Below are 19538 nucleotides of genomic sequence, written 5' to 3' on the forward strand. Positions count from 1 at the left end.
AAGGTACTTAAAGCTTGTTCCTCACAGATAAGTAGGATTCTCAGCCATATATGTAATAGCTCTTTGGAGCAGGGTGTTTTCCCCGATAGATTGAAATATGCCATTGTAAAACCATTGCATAAGAAGGGGGATACGTCGGATGTCAACAACTACCGCCCAATCTCTCTTCTGATAGCCCTATCAAAAATTTTCTTGAGAAAGTAGCCTCCCATTTTTGTAAAAATAAAGTACTAACAAAATGTCAGTTTGGTTTTCAGAAAGGCTTTTCAACAGAAAATGCTATATATGCTTTCACTGATCAAATATTAAATGCTCTGAATAATCAGACATCACCCATTGTTATTTTTTGTGATTTGTTATCTCTCACAGGCCTTTGATTGTGTAAATCATGGAATTCTTTTAGATAAGCTAAATCATTATGGTTTGAGGGGGGCAGTGCACAAATGGTTTAATTCATACTTAACTGGAAGAATGCAGAAAGTTGAAATAAGTGCTTCATGTAATGTTAAAATAACAGCTGATTCCTCAAACTGGGGGGCTATTAAGTACGGGGTCCCACAGGGTTCGGTCTTAGGTCCTTTACTGTTCCTGATATACATTAATGACTTATCATTCAACATTGATGAATATGCAAAGTTCGTTCTTTTTGCTGATGATACAAGTATAGTAAAAACATCCAAAAACCAAGAACTAAGTGATGTAATTGTAAATGATGTTTTTCACAACATTATTAAGTGATTCTCAGCAAACGGACTCTCTTTAAATTTTGATAAAACACAGTATATACAGTTCCGTACAGTAAATGGCACAACTCCAGTAATAAATATAGACTTTTAACAGAAGTCTGTAGCTAAGGTAGAATTTTCAAAATTTTTAGGTGTGTCCATTGATGAGAGGTTAAACTGGAAGCAACACACTGATGGTCTGCTGAAACGTCTGAGTTCAGCTACGTATGCTATTAGCGTTATTGCAAATTTTGGAATCTCAGTAAATTAGCCTACTATGCCTATAACACCAGGAGAAAGGATGATCTTCACTATGCAGGGTTAAATCTGACTTTGGCACAGAAAGGGGTAAATTATGCTGCCACAAAAGTCTTTGGTCACCTACCAAACAGCATCAAAAGCCTGACAGATAGCCAACCAACATTTAAAAATAAATTAAAAGAATTTCTAGATGACAACCCCTTCTACTCATTGGCTGAATTTTTAGATATAAATTAAGAGGGGGGGGGGAGAACACAAAGTTAAACATTAGTGTCATGCAATATTTTGTGTAATGTAATATCTTGTACAGACATCTTTTATTAACCTGACATGTTCCACATCCTTACGAAGTGTCATATTCAAAATCTATGGAACAAGTATTAATCTAATCTAATCTAATCTCGAAAGAATTTCTGAAAGTATTTGTATGGAGTGTAGCCATGTATGGAAGTGAAACATGGACAATAAATAGTTTGGACAAGAAGGGAATAGAAGCTTTCGAAATGTGGTGCTACAGAAGAATGTTGATGATTAGATGGGTAGATCACATAACTAATGAGGAGGTATTGAAAAGGATTGGGAAGAAGAGAAGTTGTGGCACAACTTGAGTAGAAGAAGGGATCGGTTGGTAGTTCATTTCCTGATGCATCAAGGGATCACAAATTTAGCATTGGAGGGCAGTGTGGAGGGAGACCAAGAAATGAATACACTAAGCAGATTCAGGATGTAGGTTGCAGTAGGTACTGGGAGATGAAGGAGCTTGCACAGGATAGATTAGCATGGAGAGCTTCATCAAACCAGTCTCAGGACTGAAGACCACAACAACAACAACAACAACAACAATCTGTACTGACTGTCTCGGGCCAAAAATCAGGCCCTTATATATCCTCACACTAATAGGAACTGAAACTATACATTGGTTAATGTTTAATTTACGGAAATTACAATTAAAACTTAACTCATTAAATTGACTGAATACATTGAAAAACTGTGTCTTTTTAGCAGTTTCTTCTACTATAAGAATTAGGCTGAATTATTTGTTTAAATGATGAAATTAACAGATCTCGTTATGCAAACAATACTTTTGACAAAACTTTTTATTACTTTGGAGTTAAGGGCTGGCTTTGCTAACATGTTTTCAAATAGAGTCAAATAAATCTTGTAAGAATATTATTAATTGTTCCTCCAAATGTTTATAATTAGTAAAGAATTTATATTCATTTATATGTCAATGATAGAATTTAAGTTACTAAACAATTACTGATTTCACCCTATAACAAAAGATACTAACTGGGAATAGTGAAAACAAATTAGAAAATCAATTACATGCATAAAACTAAGCACAAAATTATATCTGTTGCTATGTTCTTTAATACTGAGGGCCAACCTTTCTATTTTATGAAAACACAGAGTATACTCACATTTGTTAATGGTAATTAGTTAAAAGTGCGAAAACGGGGAAGTAAAAATATCCCAGCTTGCTTCATCACAAAGGGGAGGGAGGTCTGAATAAAATTATATTTGATTAAATGTTGAAACAGGAAAAATCAAAAAGTGACTGAAGAAGTGGGAGAAAGTTGGCATGGTGGATTCGGGGGAGGGAGTTCACAAGAAACTTCAATGAACAGACCTACCAACAGGTGAGTGGTTGAAGCCTCAAAGTGGGTGGGGGTGGGGGTGGTAGGGTGTGTGTGTGTGTGTGTGTGTGTGTGTGTGTGTGTGTGTGTGTGTGTGTGAGAGAGAGAGAGAGAGAGAGAGAGAGAGAGAGAGAGAGAGAGAGAGAAAAGAGACTGTGATATATCTACATCTACATCTACATCCATACTCCGCAAGCCACCTGACGGTGTGTGTCGGAGGGTACCCTGAGTACCTCTATCGGTTCTCCCTTCTGTTCCAGTCTCGTATTGTACGTGGAAAGAAGGATTGTCGGTATGCTTCTGTGTGGGCTCTAATCTCTCTGATTTTATCCTCATGGTCTCTTCGCGAGATATACGTAGGAGGGAGCAATATACTGCTTGACTCTTCGGTGAAGGTATGTTCTCGAAACTTCAACAAAAGCCCGTACCGAGCTACTGAGCGTCTCTCCTGCAGAGTCTTCCACTGGAGTTTATCTATCATCTCCGTAACGCTTTCGCAATTACTAAATGATCCTGTAACGAAGCGCGCTGCTCTCCGTTGGATCTTCTCTATCTCTTCTATCAACCCTACCTGGTGCGGATCCCACACTGCTGAGCAGTATTCAAGCATTGGGCGAACAAGCGTACTGTAACCTACTTCCTTTGTTGTCGGATTGCATTTCCTTAAGATTCTTCCAATGAATCTCAGTCTGGCATCTGCTTTACCGACGATCAACTTTATATGATCATTCCATTTTAAATCACTCCTAATGAGTACTCCCAGATAATTTATGGAATTAACTACTTCCAGTTGCTGACCTGCTATTTTGTAGCTAAATGATAAGGGACCTATCTTTCTATGTATTCGCATCACATTACACTTGTCTACATTGAGATTCAATTGCCATTCCGTGCACCATGCGTCAATTCGCTGCAGATCCTCCTGCATTTCAGTACAATTTTCCATTGTTGCAACCTCTCGATACACCACAGCATCATCTGCAAAAAGCCTCAGTGAACTTCCGATGTCATCCACCAGGTCATTTATGTATATTGTGAATAGCAACGGTCCTATGACACTCCCCTGGGGCACACCTGAAATCACTCTTACTTCGGAAGACTGAGAATGACATGCTGCGTTCTGTTATCTAGGAACTCCTCAATCCAATCACACAATTGATCTGATAGTCCGTATGCTCTTACTTTGTTCATTAAATGACTGTGGGGAACTGTGTCAAACGCCTTGCGGAAGTCAAGAAACACGGCATCTACCTGTGAACCCGTGTCTAAGGCCCTCCGAGTCTCGTGGACGAATAGCGAGAGCTGGGTTTCACACGACCGTCTTTTTCGAAACCCATGCTGATTCCTACAGAGTAGATTTCTAGTCTCCAGAAAAGACATTATACTCGAACATAATACGTGTTCCAAAATTCTACAACTGATCGACGTTAGAGATATAGGTCTATAGTTCTGCACATCTGTTTGACGTCCCTTCTTGAAAACGGGGATGACCTGTGCCCTTTTCCAATCCTTTGGAACGCTTCGCTCTTCTAGAGACCTACGGTACACCGCTGCAAGAAGGGGGGCAAGTTCCTTCTCGTACTCTGTTTAAAATCGAACTGGTATTCCATCAGGACCAGCGGCCTTTCCTCTTTTGAGCGATTTTAATTGTTTCTCTATCCCTCTGTCGTCTATTTCGATATCTACCATTTTGTCAACTGTGCGACAATCTAGAGAAGGAACTACAGTGCAGTCTTCCTCTGTGAAACAGCTTTGGAAGAAGACATTTAGTAATTCGGCCTTTAGTCTGTCATCCTCTGTTTCAGTACCATTTTGGTCACAGAGTGTCTGGACATTTTGTTTTGATCCACCTACCGCTTTGACATAGGACCAAAATTTCTTAGGATTTTCTGCCAAGTCAGTACATAGAACTTTACTTTCGAATTCATTGAAAGCCTCTCGCATAGCCCTCCTCACACTGCATTTCGCTTCGCGTAATTTTTGTTTGTCTGCAAGGCTTTGGCTATGTTTATGTTTGCTGTGAAGTTCCCTTTGCTTCCGCAGCAGTTTTCTAACTCGGTTGTTGTACCACGGTGGCTCTTTCCCATCTCTTACGATCCTGCTTGGCACATACTCATCTAACGCATATTGTACCATGGTTTTGAACTTTGTCCACTGATCCTCAACACTGTCTGTACTTGAGACAAAACTTTTGTGTTGAGCCACCAAGTACTCTGAAATCTGCTTTTTGTCACTTTTGCTAAACAGAAAAATCTTCCTACCTTTTTTAATATTTCTATTTAACGGCTGAAATCATCGATGCAGTAACCGCTTTATGATCGCTGATTCCCTGTTCTGCATTAACTGATTCAAATAGTTCGGGTCTGTTTGTCACCAGAAGGTCTAACATGTTATCGCCACGAGTCGGTTTTCTATTTAACTGCTCAAGGTAGTTTTCAGATAAAGCACTTAAAAATATTTCACTAGATTCTTTGTCCCTGCCACCCGTTATGAACGTCTGAGTCTCCCAGTCTATATCCGGCAAATTAAAATCTCCACCCAGAACTATAACATGGTGGGGAAATCTACTCGAAATATTTTCCAAATTATTCTTCAGGTGCTGAGCCACAACAGCTGCTGAGCCCGGGGGCCTATAGAGACATCCAATTACCATGTCTGAGCCTGCTTTAACCGTGACCTTCACCCAAATCATTTCACAATTCGAATCTCCGTCAATTTCCTTCGATACTATTGCACTTCTTATCGCTATAAACACGCCTCCCCCTTCACTGTCCAGCCTATCTCTGCGGTATACATTCCAATCCGAGTTTAGCATTTCATTACTGTTTATGTCTGGTTTCAGCCAACTTTCTGTTTCTAGTACTATATGGGCGTTGTGACCGTTTATTAATGAGAGCAGTTCTGGGACCTTTCTATAGACGCTCCTGCAGTTTACTATAAGCACATTAATATTGTTATTCCTTGTTGCATTTTGCCTACTGCCGTGCCGCGTCTCAGGAGGCGTCTTGTCGGGCCTAGGGAGGGAATTCTCTAACCTAAAAAAACCCCATGTGCACTCCACACGTACTCCGCTACCCTCGTAGCCGCTTCCGGCGTGTAGTGCACGCCTGACCTATTCAGGGGGACCCTACATTTCTCCACCCGATAGCGGAGGTCGAGAAATTTGCACCCCAGCTCTCCGCAGAATCGTCTGAGCCTCTGGTTTAAGCCTTCCACTCGGCTCCAAACCAGAGGACCGCGATCAGTTCTGGGAACGATACTACAAATAGTTAGCTCTGATTCCACCCCGCGAGCGAGGCTTTCCGCCTTCACCAACTCCGCCAGCCGCCTGTACGAACTGAGGATGACCTCTGAACCCAGACGGCAGGAGTCATTGGTGCCGACATGAGCAACAGATTGCAGTCGTGTGCACCCAGTGCTCTCTATCGCCGCCGGTAGGGCCTCCTCCACATCTCGGATGAGACCCCCCGGCAAGCAGACAGAGTGAACACTGGCCTTCTTCCTCGACCTTTCCGCTATTTCCCTAAGGGGCTCCATCACCTGCCTAACGTTGGAGCTCCCAATAACTAATAAACCCCTCCCCCCATGTGCCTGCTCGGACCTTGCTGAAGGAGCTGCCACATGTCCACTCACAGGCAGAGCGGGCGATGCCACACGGACAGCCTCCACATTGACCCTCCGCCTCGTACGCCGCGAACGCCGCTGAACCCGCCACTCCCCTTGGGGAGAGGGTGGCCCAACCGCGCCCGGTACCCGCGAAGATGTCTCGACAGCAGGGACAGTGGGTGAAGCATGTAACACCTGGGGTGTACCTTGCGACGCACCAGACTCCCCACTGCCGCTACACTCCGAGGCAGCAGCCTGAAGACGGCTGACCGCGGCCATCAACACGCTCAGCTGTTCGCGAAGAGTGGCCAGCTCCTCCTGCGTCCGTACACAGCAGCCACACATCCTATCCATCCTAAGAAGTCAATTTACTATAGAGTGTGAATAAACTTTTAAATAGACTGCTAATTCACTAAAGGCAGTTGATTATTGACTAAAGTGTGATTGCTAACCACTCCTTGTAGAAAACAAGGAAAATAGCACTACCTGTCTCTGGACTGTATTCAAAACAAACACTACCACTACTAGCACTATGGCTGACTAAAGGGACTCTCTGACTGTATTCAAAACAAACACGAAATCTATGGAACACTTAATAGCACTCGACTATTAAAGCTTCCTAAAAGCAAAAACACGCAGAAGAAGAAGTGACAAGTAAGAAAAATACAGTTAATACTTAAATTAAGGTAGCTCGCTGCACAGCAGACGTGAAGCAGACGGCGGTTAGGGCGACACTGACACTACTGGCACTATGGCTGACTAAAGGGACTCTCTGACTGTATTCAAAACAAACACGAAATCTATGGAACACTTAATAGCACTCGACTATTAAAGCTTCCTAAAAGCAAAAACACGCAGAAGAAGAAGTGACAAGTTAGAAAAATACAGTTAATACTTAAATTAAGGTAGCTCGCTGCACAGCAGACGTGAAGCAGACGGCGGTTAGGGCGACAACAAACATTCAAACATTGAGGAATGGGGTGGGGTGGGGGGGCTGGGTGAGGAACATTGTTAATAAGATATGATAAACATTATTCACTGGTGTATACAGTTGTGTTGAAGTACATTTCTTTCATTAGGTGTTTGCCTTTAATGCTCTATTATCCCATGTCATACTGTTATAATGCATTTAAATGTTTCTGCTGAATATCACAGTTACCATTCATAATCTATTTTTGCCATGTATCTCAAGTCCTCACATGCTGACTAAATTGCACCAATTGATGTGAATACTTGCGGCACAAAAAAGAAAGAAATGTTCTGTTAAAATTCTTTATCTCAAAAGTCCCAAATACAACAAATTCTTTTACTCACAGCAAATGTTGCAATATAATATTTTTCTAATATGCTGTGCCTGTTGACTTGCATCATAGCTACAATATGTAACACATGCTATTTGTTACAGTAAGAAACAGTAAGAGACATTTTACTTATATGTTGCCCATAGTTTTCCCAAAACAGTAGGTATGACGAAGGTATTATTATCTAATGTACGCATTTTAAAAAAAATTCATGTAAATGAAGTGTAAGAACATTGTATATATTGGATGCTGCATTGTAGCTTGTGTGTACAAGTGCATCTATTTTTATTGCTTTTGTCAGTGGCAAAATGAACATAAAATCTTCTTTAAGTCACACCGTATATACAATGTTTAACACTTTCATCTTCTTTGCTAATAAGACACAGTGTACATGTGTACAGAGATATTACTGCTTAGCTACACAAGAATTATTTTATTTGGGTGCTTACCTACTAAGGCATATCACAGCTGTTATATACTTTTTATTGTGTTACAAGTGCATGCTTGGATGCTACACTGTTGTGGCCCCTTATTCTCTATTTATCACATTTATTTATTCTCTATTCCCATTTATCCCCCCTCCCCTGCCCCCCTTTTGCCCCCTGCCTTTCCTACTCCCAACACATTTCCCACCCCTCCAGCTCACTATTTTTCTTACGTTCACAACCCAAACATGCAACAAGTTTTGTGTGTATTGCCTCTAAGTCAAGTCATGGTTAACTTAATGGCTGGAAATTCTGTAATCTCCCTCTAATTAGTAATCATCCTTGTAAAAAATAAGATTTGTATCCATTGTGATTAAGGTAGTTGTACTCTTACACTAATCTATTTATGCTTTTGTAACACAAAAGTGGCTTTCATTAGGTGCTTTTTCCTACCAAGGAGCAGCTACTCTGTTTTATGCAAGTGTAATGCACTTTTACATTTCCATAAGCATATTATGATTACTATATATTTTCCTACTTTTACTATAGTTCATAAAAATGGCACTGTAACTGCAGACTTATGTTTTCTATCCACCTTGGACCCCCAACCCATCCCACACCCAACCCCCTCCAAAATGCCTACCCCCCCCCCCCCCCTCCTGTTTCTGGTGTCTCCCCAATTCTATCATCCCCTGCCAGCAGCCAGCATTACTAAATGTGCCTAATGTCGTGGAGCACTACCCTTCCCTACCCAGCCCCTCCCTCCCTCCCCGTTTCTCAATGCTTTGTTTGATGTTATATATATCACTCTCTTTTGTCATCCCCCAACTTTGAGCCTTCAACCACTTGCCTACAGGTAGGTCCATTTACTAAATATATCATGCTCCCATTATTATTTACTGATCTGTTACAAAATGGTGATTTTGCATCAGGTATTTCATGGGGAGCCAATATTTTCCTCAATAGACATTTTACATCTTTTGAAATATTTGCTTTTAGTAAATACTTGAAAATGGCATAAAAGTCCGAAATGTGAGCTGTATTGAAATAAACAATAAAACAGTCAAATGTGTTCCTTTAAAAAACAAATTGTATTTATTTAATGAAAGATCTGGTGTGGTCTTTTGGTAGCACTGGTCAGGTGCTGTCAATGCACATTTTTTGTTTTGATCTTTCAAGGCATTTGAAAGCTGGTAACTCTTTAATAACTAAGGTAGAGCTATATCTTTCAGTGTCAGTAGCTAATGCACTATTCCACCTACATAGTGGGTCTTTAAACATGATTTCATACATTGTTTTTCTCATACCTTCTGAAGGAGTTTAAAAAGTTACTGTAAATATTTACTCCCAGCCAAGCCAAAAGGCAATTGTCTCAAACATCGAAATACATTCAGGTATATCATTTGATGGAAAAAAATGGGTCTTAATCTCTAAATTTACATTAAGCTTTATCAACTTTGTTTTGGATAATTAGAACTTATTCCCTGTAACCATAACACAAATGTCAAAGTCAATGTGGAGGTATGGCTGACATCAACCACCGTCCTTCCTAAAAGGTTTCAGTTTTACAAAGCAGTACTTAATGTTTATTTATTATTTGTTGTGAGACACCAACATACAGTAGTATGCATAGCGGTCCTACTTGTATTGAAACCTCCAAACTATTTAGTCATTCGCTCAGAAACCAACATGAGATCCCCCTCCCCTAGGTCCTTGGAACACTCCTACAGAATACACTAGTATTCAGTGAAGTATGTCATTTTGTAGCCCATGGTTGTACTACTACTTCTGATAATATTTCTCTTTATGAATCACAAGTAATCTATTAATTACTTACTGTATTTCATTAATTACTAAAATGATAGAAATTAATTAATAATTCAAATGGGATTGAAAACTCGGAGTGGAAAACAAGCAATTTCAAGAACGTGTAAAGAGTAAAAAAGAAGTTTAAATTTATATACCACATATTTATAACTAACAAGTTATTTTAAGTATTAATTTTGAAGTACTCTGTGACATTTAGTGCCCAATCTAATTAACTTAGGCAGCAAAATGCAGTGGAGAATTTAAATATTGTCAGTGCACGTGTTTATTTTAGCAAGTTAGTGATGAATGACTGATTATTGGAATGGGTATCTGTAATTTAAATTATGCTTTGACTTGCTCTTAACACTTGTAATAAGAGGCACAGCATATTTCCAAACATTTGATTGTGAACTGTCAGTGTCGTTAATGTAATTATTTACTTCTACAGTTTATTTTATGTACTGTAATTAATGGGCCACAGAAAATAACCTAATCTGTGCGTAAGGATACAAATATAAATTAATTTCAAACAAAATATTTCATTTTTGTTGTTTACTTGCAGCTCAAAATCGCCCGAGTTTTCTGCTGAAGCTGCAACAGGGTTGCACTTCTTGGAAATGCTTGTCCATTACTTGGGCTTGCCACGAAATACCTTGGCAGACCACATACCTGAGCCTGTCCTCGATCAGTACCAGTCACTTGTCAGCACATAATTGACAGACAGTGTCTATCTGTAATTCCATAATCTGTGACAGTTTTTCTTAAATCTTCTTAAATTTTTGGGTATTTATTGTAAATTGTGATTTAGCATTGTAATGCCCAATTTCTTTCTTTTGTAATAGCAGAACACAAAGCTATGTAATAGACTGATTATATTTATCTGTTATTATAGTATCCTTTTGTTGTTATTTAAAGAATGTTAAATCTTATTCTGAAAGAACATATCTTTTTTGTATGTTGTGTTTGTTACAGAAAATGTCAGCATTGTGTTATTTTACAGTAAATTGTCAGAAGCTTCGTTCTCTGTTTTGTGCTATGTTTATAGAGTGCTGATTTGGTTAATATGTTAGTAACCAAGATTCCTGCTGTTAGCTGTAGTGTTCTGTTGTATGTTGCTAACAGAGCAGAAAAATAGATATAATAATAATATATAATGAGGCAGCTTGCAAACCTGCAAGATTCTGTAAGTATTGGTATTAGTCTACACCAATAGAAAAACATGTTATAGATCAGTAAGACACATGCAGTCTATCACACACTTAATTTTTTTCTGAAGCCTGATACATGTATGTAGGCACAGGTCAATAATATGAAGGTCAGAAGGCAGAGGGCCATTACAAAAATGCAATTCCATTTTGTTTAGCTATGGCATTATTTCCATTAACAACTACTGCCAGTTCTTTAAAATTGCTGTTATCCGCAAGGCACCAACATTAAAGTGAGTTAATTTCCATAGGAACATAATTATCCATTTATTTGTTTATTTATTTATTGTCCCTAGCATCATGTGGTGTACAATGCACAAAGATATAGGACATGGTTTACAGTAACAGTGTGGCACTTGTTTGAGTTTTTATAAGACATAATACAAACAGTATTAAAATTAAATAATTTCACATGTATAAGCTTAGATATGTGATGGCACAAAAATCATCAAAAAGCTAAAGACAGATAGGGGACAGTTTTAAATGTATGATTGAATTAAATTTTTTAGAAGACATAATACAAACAGTATTAACATTAAATATTTTCAATTGCATAAGCTTACATGTATGATGCCATTAAATATTGCCAAAAAGCTAAACATACATAGGGGATAGTTACATGTACAATTGCATTAAACATAGGGGACTGTTTACATTTATGTGTGGATGCATAGAACATGAAGTAAAAGTAAAATATATGGGCTTGCAATGCATGATGGGAATTAAGAAACTTCAACAAGTACAAACATACAAGAATTTCTGTACAGTCATAACACAACTAATTTACAGTGGACTTTATTTCAGTATACAAAACAAAATTAAGAATAGGTAAAAATAAATTTAATATGTTGTTTGACCATGAATGACCTTTTGTTCTTATTTTTTTGGGAAGTAGTTTCAAAGAGCAAGTGTAAATTTGCCTTTAAGTACTCATCAATAGAGTTCCACAAGAACAAGGGCTATTTATGGTAATCTTACAAATTAGAAATGAAATGCAAATATGAAGTGGGTTTCCGTTTTAATAAGTAAGGATAATACATAAATTGGGTATTCTCTCTCTCTCTCTCTCTCTCTCTCTCTCTCTCTCTCTCTCACACACACACACACACACACACACACACACACACACACAGCCAGATGGCTTCGGCATGTCAGAAAGAAACAGGAGCACAGTCCCTACATTGAAGCATGGATCCAGCTAAGTGCATATGTGCCTGTGTTTCCATTGATACAATTTTGGTCCAGCTCAAATATGCCTACTCTGGTTTAGAGGCTACACTGATTACAGTGTAACCAATAACAATAGTACATTTGTGTTGGACACAAAGTAATTAACTATCAATGTACCATGCAGAAATGCATTAATTTTGTTCTGATAGATAGTTGAAAAAAGCAATATTTGTACTCACCATGTTGATTAAATTTCGTTTGATTATAAAGCATGAAAACCTGTGTGTGTGTGTGTGTGTGTGTGTGTGTGACATTTGTTAACAACTGAGCCAAATTTAGTTACATTGTCTTAAAAACTTTGGACTTCATAAAGTTTTCTTCCAAAGTATTGCAATTTTGCTTACATCCCCCTATAATGATCATGCTTTTTGTAACTGTGCATGGCATGATTTTTTTCTCTTTTGTACTACTTACACAGGTTATGTATCCATATCTATTATTTACCGGGAAATGAGCACAAGCTTGCAACTACTTTGAAATAACTGCCTGGTGGAAATGATGGTTTTTTCGCCATTTATATAGGTGGTGATGCCCACTGTGCTGTTTGTGTGGCTGTTGAAGAATATATTAATTCTTACTTTTTGTTTTTCAGAAATATACTCCAATTACACTTCTGTTGTTGCTTAGAGAATCTATGCCACAAGTTTAACTTCTCTCGAATAACATAAGAAATCCATTTGTATCAGTAACCCATTTATTGACATTACTCATATACATTACAGATCACATCAAGAGCTTCTGTCAATGTTAAAATTCAACCTTAAATTTTCAACATAGAATGAACATGAAAAGAACATTTCATTTGCTTTTCTACACTGCATAAACTTCATTGCCAAAAGTGTCTATGTTTTATCTTAGGACATCTGCACCACTTCAAGGGAGATAAGTGATCCCAAGAACTTGTGTTTTCGCATCCAAGCAGGAATTTCCTCTTACGAAGTTGCTGCGATCAACATTCCATATTGAAGACGTACGTTGTCCCTTGTCAAGTACTTGTAACTAAGTACTTGTTGTACTTGTCAAGTGCAAATAAAAATGAGAACTCCGCACAGTATCTGTGCTTTTATTTATACCACTTATTTTATTTTTCACTTATGCCATCCACTGGTAAGAAGATATTGGGTTACACATCACTTCTCTGAAGTGGTTCTTAGGTGATGATCTTGCTATAAACACTGATTAATTATATTGTTGATAGCAAATATGTTGTGGGTAGACTAATGTGCATTCCATTTGCACATACCATTGTTTTATCTTGTGTGATTTTAGGTTTTCCAGGTGTAGGAAAATCTTGAATATTTCTCAGATATTAAGCTAGGTGGCATCAACCAAAATTCATGATATTTTGGCAAGCCAAGTTCTTACCATCTTCAGGCAAGAACAACACCACCTTCTTGAATACCTGAAATATCCAAGATATATTGATAAACATTAGGTAATTCGTGACAACCCTATTTCAGTAGCAACAATGTCCATATACCTTTGTACATGTTGTTTCCTTATAACATATGTTTGTATATTAATGTGCATATGCATTTGCCCAGAGCATTTTTTCATCATTACAAAAAATTTATTATTAATGAAAACTTATTGCATCGTTGGAGTAAAGTATGAGTACATTTGCATCTAACATTGGTAAAACATGTCACCTCTTTGAATAATAATGTCACTTATATTAGAGTGGTAGCAATTTGCTTTCATGCTAAACTTACAAGAAAGAGGCTTCTAATATAGATCTCTCATAAGTAAAATAGTAAATTCCTGCTACACTTTCATTCCGTAATAGGTTTCAGTTTGGCTGTAATATATTTTTCATAAATAGCTTTTACATTGGAATTATTTCTCTTTTTTATCTTTATCGTTTCTGTCACACAAATTTGAGACACACTTCCTCTCTTTAATACATTTCTCTGTAAGTATCTGTCTCAACCGTCTGTAACTGAGGCTAGTTTTATTCTGTGCAACATTGGAGTAAGTTTCAAACTATTAAGTATTTCCTGCTATTAAAATTACATTTCACACCTCCTTCTTCAGATACATTTCTTCCCTTTCCCATCATTTTTCTCCATGTCTCCACAGAGATGGTGTTCCGATGTACAGTATCCTCCCCTTACTTCAACACAGATGTGGTCCGCCTTCCTTGGTACATCTACTCTCTTTCCTACCACATGACTTCTATTCAGGCTCACTACCCTGTTTGCAAGTAGTATCCCCTTTTCCTATACACAAATTTTTATTATTTGTGTATTTATGAGGCAATGTTACTCATACTGACAAATAGAAAAATCTTGACTGAGAGTTGCATTTGCATGAGTGAATATGTGTGACTATGTTGCCTTATTCAGGTGAAGGGCTTTTTGGATGAAAGCATACTTGTTGACAGTCTTCTTGTTTTGCCTATCTATGAATCAGCATCTGTACTATATGGTGAGTAGCAAATATCCTTTCCTTGTACCTGTGTATAGTATTTTATCTGGCAGACTTTGTCATTGGTTACTCATAATAAAATTATATTAGCATACCATACGTATCATTTTAGTAATCATCAGAACACATTGTAATTGTTGTTTTAATGTTCATGTTAGCACGTCATATCTTTCATTTACGGTTGACTGTCATTCCTATTCTTCCCCGAGTCAATGTGATGTTGCTAACCTCAAAAAGAAGTCCTAGAACAGTACACACAGTAAAGTAAAAATCTGTCCATACCAACCCCCCCCCCCCCCCCCCTGCAGAAACAAATAATTCAGAACAGTAATTCAGAACAGGTACAACTTGTACTTGAAAGTGGCATTATTTTCTTATGGTGACTGTGTTCCCGACTAAGTTGAAAAATGAAATTAAAACTGTAACAGAAAAAAGAAGGGTGTTATGGTAAAGACGTATGAGTGTGGATAGCGTAAATATAGATTTAGTACCTAGATGAGGTAAGTAAGACGGGAAGAAAAATATCTGTAATGCTGAGACTGAAGAGAGAAAGAAGATAGCCCCAAAAGACAGATACCTTTCCCACCTTCTACCATGGGAGCCCTGCCCCCACAAACTATGGACTTTGCCGTTGGTGGGGAGGCTTGCATGCCTCAGCAATTCAGATGGCCGTACCATTGGTGCAACCACAATGGAGGGGTATCTGTTGAGAGGCCAGACAAACGTGTGGTTCCTGAAGAGGGGCAGCAGCCTTTTCAGTAGTTGCAGGAGCAACAGTCTGGATGATTGACTGATCTGGCCTTGCAACACTAACCAAAACGGCCTTGCTGTGCTGGTACTGTGAACGGCTGAAAGCAAGGGGAAACTACAGCCGTAATTTTTCCCGAGGGCATGCAGCTTAACTGTATGGTTAAATGATGATGGCGTCCTCTTGGGTAAAATATTCCGGAGGTAAAATAGTCCCCCATTCGGATCTCTGGGCAAGGACTACTCAGGAGGACGTCGTTATCGGGAGAAAGAAAACTGGCGTTCTATGGGTCGGAGCGTGGAATGTCAGATTCCTTAATCGGGCAGGTGGGTTAGAAAATTTAAAAAGGGAAATGGATAGGTTGAAGTTAGATATAGTGGGAATTAGTGAAGTTCGGTGGCAGGAGGAACAAGACTTTTGGTCAGGTGAATACACGGTTAAACAAAATCAAATAGGGGTAATGCAGAAGTAGGTTTAATAATGAATAAAGAAAAATAGGAGTGCGGGTAAGCTACTACCAACAGCATAGTGAACGCATTATTGGGGCCAAGATAGACACAAAGCCCATGCCTACTACAGTAGTACAAGTATATATGCCAATAGCTCTGCAGATGATGAAGAAATTGATGAAATGTATGATGAGATAAAAGAAATTATTCAGGTAGTGAAGGGAGACGAAAATTTAATAGTCATGGGTGACTGGAATTTGAGAGTAGGAAAAGGGAGAGAAGGAAACATAGTGGGTGAATGTGGATTGGGGGAGAGAAATGAAATAGGAAGCTGCCTGGTAGAATTGTGTACAGAGCATAACCTAATCATAGCTAACACTTGTTTCCAGAATCATAAAAGAAGGTTGTATACATGGAAGAACCTGGAGATACTACAAGGTATCAGATAGATTATACAGGATGTTACAAAAAGGTGCAGTCAAAATTTCAGGAAACATTCCTCACACACGAAGAAAGAAAATATGTTACGTGGACATGTGTCTGGAAACGCTTACTTTCCGTGTTAGAGCTCATTTTATTACTTCGCTTCAAATTACATTAATCATGGAATGGAAACACACAGAAACAGAACGTACCGGTATGACTTCAGACACTTTGTTACAGGAAATGTTCAAAATGTCCTCCGTTAGCGAGGATACATGCATCCACCCTCCTTTGCCCGTGTCCACATAACATCTTTTCTTTATTTGTGTGTTAGGAATGTTTCCTGAAAAGTTTTGCCGAACCTTTTTGTAACACCCTGTATAATGGTAAGACAGAGATTTAGGAGCCAGATTTTAAATTGTAAGACATTTCCAGGGGCTGATGTGTACTCTGACCACAATCTATTGGTTATGAAATTTAGATTAAAACTGAAGAAACTGCAAAAAGGTGGGCTTTTAAGGAGATGGGACCTGGATAAACTGACTAAACCAGAGGTTGTACAGAGTTTCAGGAAGAGCATAAGGGAACAATTGAAAGGGATGGTGGAAAGAAATACAGTGGAAGAAGAATGGGTAGCTTTGAGGGATGAAGTAGTGAAGGCAGCAGAGGATCAAGTAGGTAAAAAGACGAGGGCTAGTAGAAATCCTTGGGTAACAGAATAAATATTGAATTTAATTGATGAAAGGAGAAGATATAAAAATGAAGTAAATAAAGCAGGCAAAAAGGAATACAGACGTCTCAAAAATGAGATCGACAGGAAGTGCAAAATGGCTAAGCAGGGATGGCTAGAGGACAAATGTAAGGATGTAGAGGCTTATCTCACTAGGAGTAAAATAGATACTGCCTACAGGAAAATTGGAGAGACCTTTGGAGATAAGAGAACCACTTGTATGAATATCAAGAGCTCAGATGGAAACCCAGTTCTAAGCAAAGAAGGGAAAGCAGAAAGCTGGAAGGAGTATATAGAGGGTCAATACAAGGGCGATGTACTCGAGGACAATATTATGGAAATGAAAGAGGATGTAGATGAAGATGAAATGGGAGATACTATACTGCGTGAAGAGTTTGTCAGAGCACTGAAAGACCTGAGCCTAAACAAGGCCCCGGGAGTAGACCACATTCCATTGGAACTACTGACGGCCTTGGGAGAGCCAGTCCTGACAAAACTCTACCATCTGGTGAGCAAGATGTATGAGACAGGTGAAATACCCTCAGACTTCAAGAAGAATATAATAATTCCAATCCCAAAGAAAGCAGGTGTTCACAGATGTGAAAATTACTGAACAATCAGTTTAATAAGTCACAGCTGCAAAATACTAACGCAAATTCTTTACAGACGAATGGAAAAACTGGTAGAAGCCAACCTCGGTGAAGATCAGTTTGGATTCCGCAGAAATATTGGAACACGTGAGGCAATACTGACTCTACGACTTATCTTAGAAAATAGATTAAGGAAAGGCAAACCTACATTTCTAGCATTTGTAGACTTAGAGAAAGCTTTTGACAATGTTGACTGGAATACTCTCTTTCAAATTCTATAGGTGTTGGCAGGGGTAAAATACAGGGTGTGAAAGGCTATTTACAATTTGTACAGAAACCAGATGGCAGTTATAAGAGTCGAGGCACATGAAAGGGAAGCAGCGGTTGGGAAGGGAGTGAGACAGGGTTGTAGCCTCTCCCTGATGTTATTCAATCTGTATATTGAGCAAGCAGTAAAGGAAACAAAAGAAAAATTCGGAGTAGGTATTAAAATCCACGGAGAAGAAATAAACACATTGAGGTTCGCCGATGACATTGTAATTCTGTCAGAGACAGCAAAGGACTTGGAATAGCAGTTGAACGGAATGGACAGTGCCTTGAAAGGAGGATATAAGATGAACATCAACAAAAGCAAAACGAGGATAATGGAATGTAGTTGAATTAAGTCAGGTGATGCTAAGGGAATTAGATTAGGAAATGAGACACTTAAAGTAGTAATGGAGTTTTACTGTTTGGGGAGCAAAATAACTGATAATGGTCGAAGTAGAGAGGACATAAAATGAAGACTGGCAATGACAAGGAAAGCGTTTCTGAAGAATAGAAATTTGTTAACATCGAGTATAGATTTAAGTGTCAGGAATTCGTTTCTGAAATTATTTGTATGGAGTGTAGCCATGTATGGAAGTGAAACATAGATGATAAATAGTTTGGACAAGAAGAGAATAGAAGCTTTCGAAATGTGGTGCTACAGAAGAATGCTGAAATTAGATGGGTAGATCACGTAACTAATGAGGAGGTATTGAATAGAATTGGGGAGAAGAGGAGTTTGTGGCACAACTTGACAAGAAGAAGGGACCGGTTGGTAGGACATGTTCTGAGGCATCAAGGGATCACAAATTTAACATTGGAGGGCAGCGTGGAGGGTAAAAATCGTAGAGGGAGACCAAGAGATGAATACACTAACAGATTCAGAAGGATGTAGGTTGCAGTAAGTACTGGAAGATGAAGAAACTTGCACAGGATAGAGTAGCATGGAGAGCTGCATCAAACCAGTCTCAGGACTGTTGTCACAACCACCATGGGAGCCCTCCCTTGAGAGTACATCACAGATGGGCTAAAGAGGAGAAATAGCCGGCAGTCCTACAGAGAAGACACCCCTAGCATCACTGCCAAAGGCCTTAAAATTTGGTCCCAACACAGTGATTTGCAAGCCACTGTGGATTATTTGCTTGAATACCATTACGTCTGATGAAATGTATGATGATCGACCACAAGAGAAATTATCTGGATATAAAAAGAAGTGAAAATATTTTGCAGTTAAGTGTTCTTCCAACAAGAACGAAAGTTAAGTAGCGGTTCAGCAGCAGTCAAATATCGTACCAGTAGAAGTATCTTAAGGTAAAGTAAATGCACAGCACCTCAGTGGCAAGAGCAAGAGGTTCAAAAGACAGAGGCCCAGTGTCTCATGAATTCACTAATGGGTCCTTCAATACATACATTGTTGGACCAGAAACTAGCCTGGGCCATGGCCAGCTACCATAAGTGAAACACTACAGGGGTCTTACAACTCTTTTGTGATTATGTATATGTTTGGCACCACCCTGGCAGTACCCCTCCTTTTCTGTGGTGCATTTCTATTCTCCTACCATTCTCTCTTTCCTCCCATTGGGATCAGGTGTTGTGTACAATCAGGAAACTGAAACTTGAGAAAGTACAGGCAGACTTAGGTGGATTTCATTTTTGCCTTTCTGTC

At 38.8% G+C, this 19538-nt stretch overlaps 1 protein-coding gene across 8 annotated transcripts in view; it reads left to right on the forward strand.

Moving 5' to 3' along the window:
* The window catches only part of LOC126355143 (WASH complex subunit 5), a 165418-nt gene extending 154636 nt beyond the window's left edge, over positions 1-10782 (forward strand). For all 8 annotated transcript variants that reach the window (XM_050005334.1, XM_050005336.1, XM_050005335.1 and 5 more), the window contains one exon: positions 10327-10782. In XM_050005334.1, coding sequence (XP_049861291.1) covers positions 10327-10477 — 151 coding nt within the window. In that variant the 3' untranslated portion in view covers positions 10478-10782. The remainder of the gene's footprint in view (positions 1-10326) is intronic.
* The last annotated feature ends 8756 nt before the right edge of the window (positions 10783-19538 follow it).

Source organism: Schistocerca gregaria, chromosome 3 (genome assembly GCF_023897955.1).
Source record: "Schistocerca gregaria isolate iqSchGreg1 chromosome 3, iqSchGreg1.2, whole genome shotgun sequence".
Lineage (NCBI taxonomy): Eukaryota > Metazoa > Arthropoda > Insecta > Orthoptera > Acrididae > Schistocerca > Schistocerca gregaria.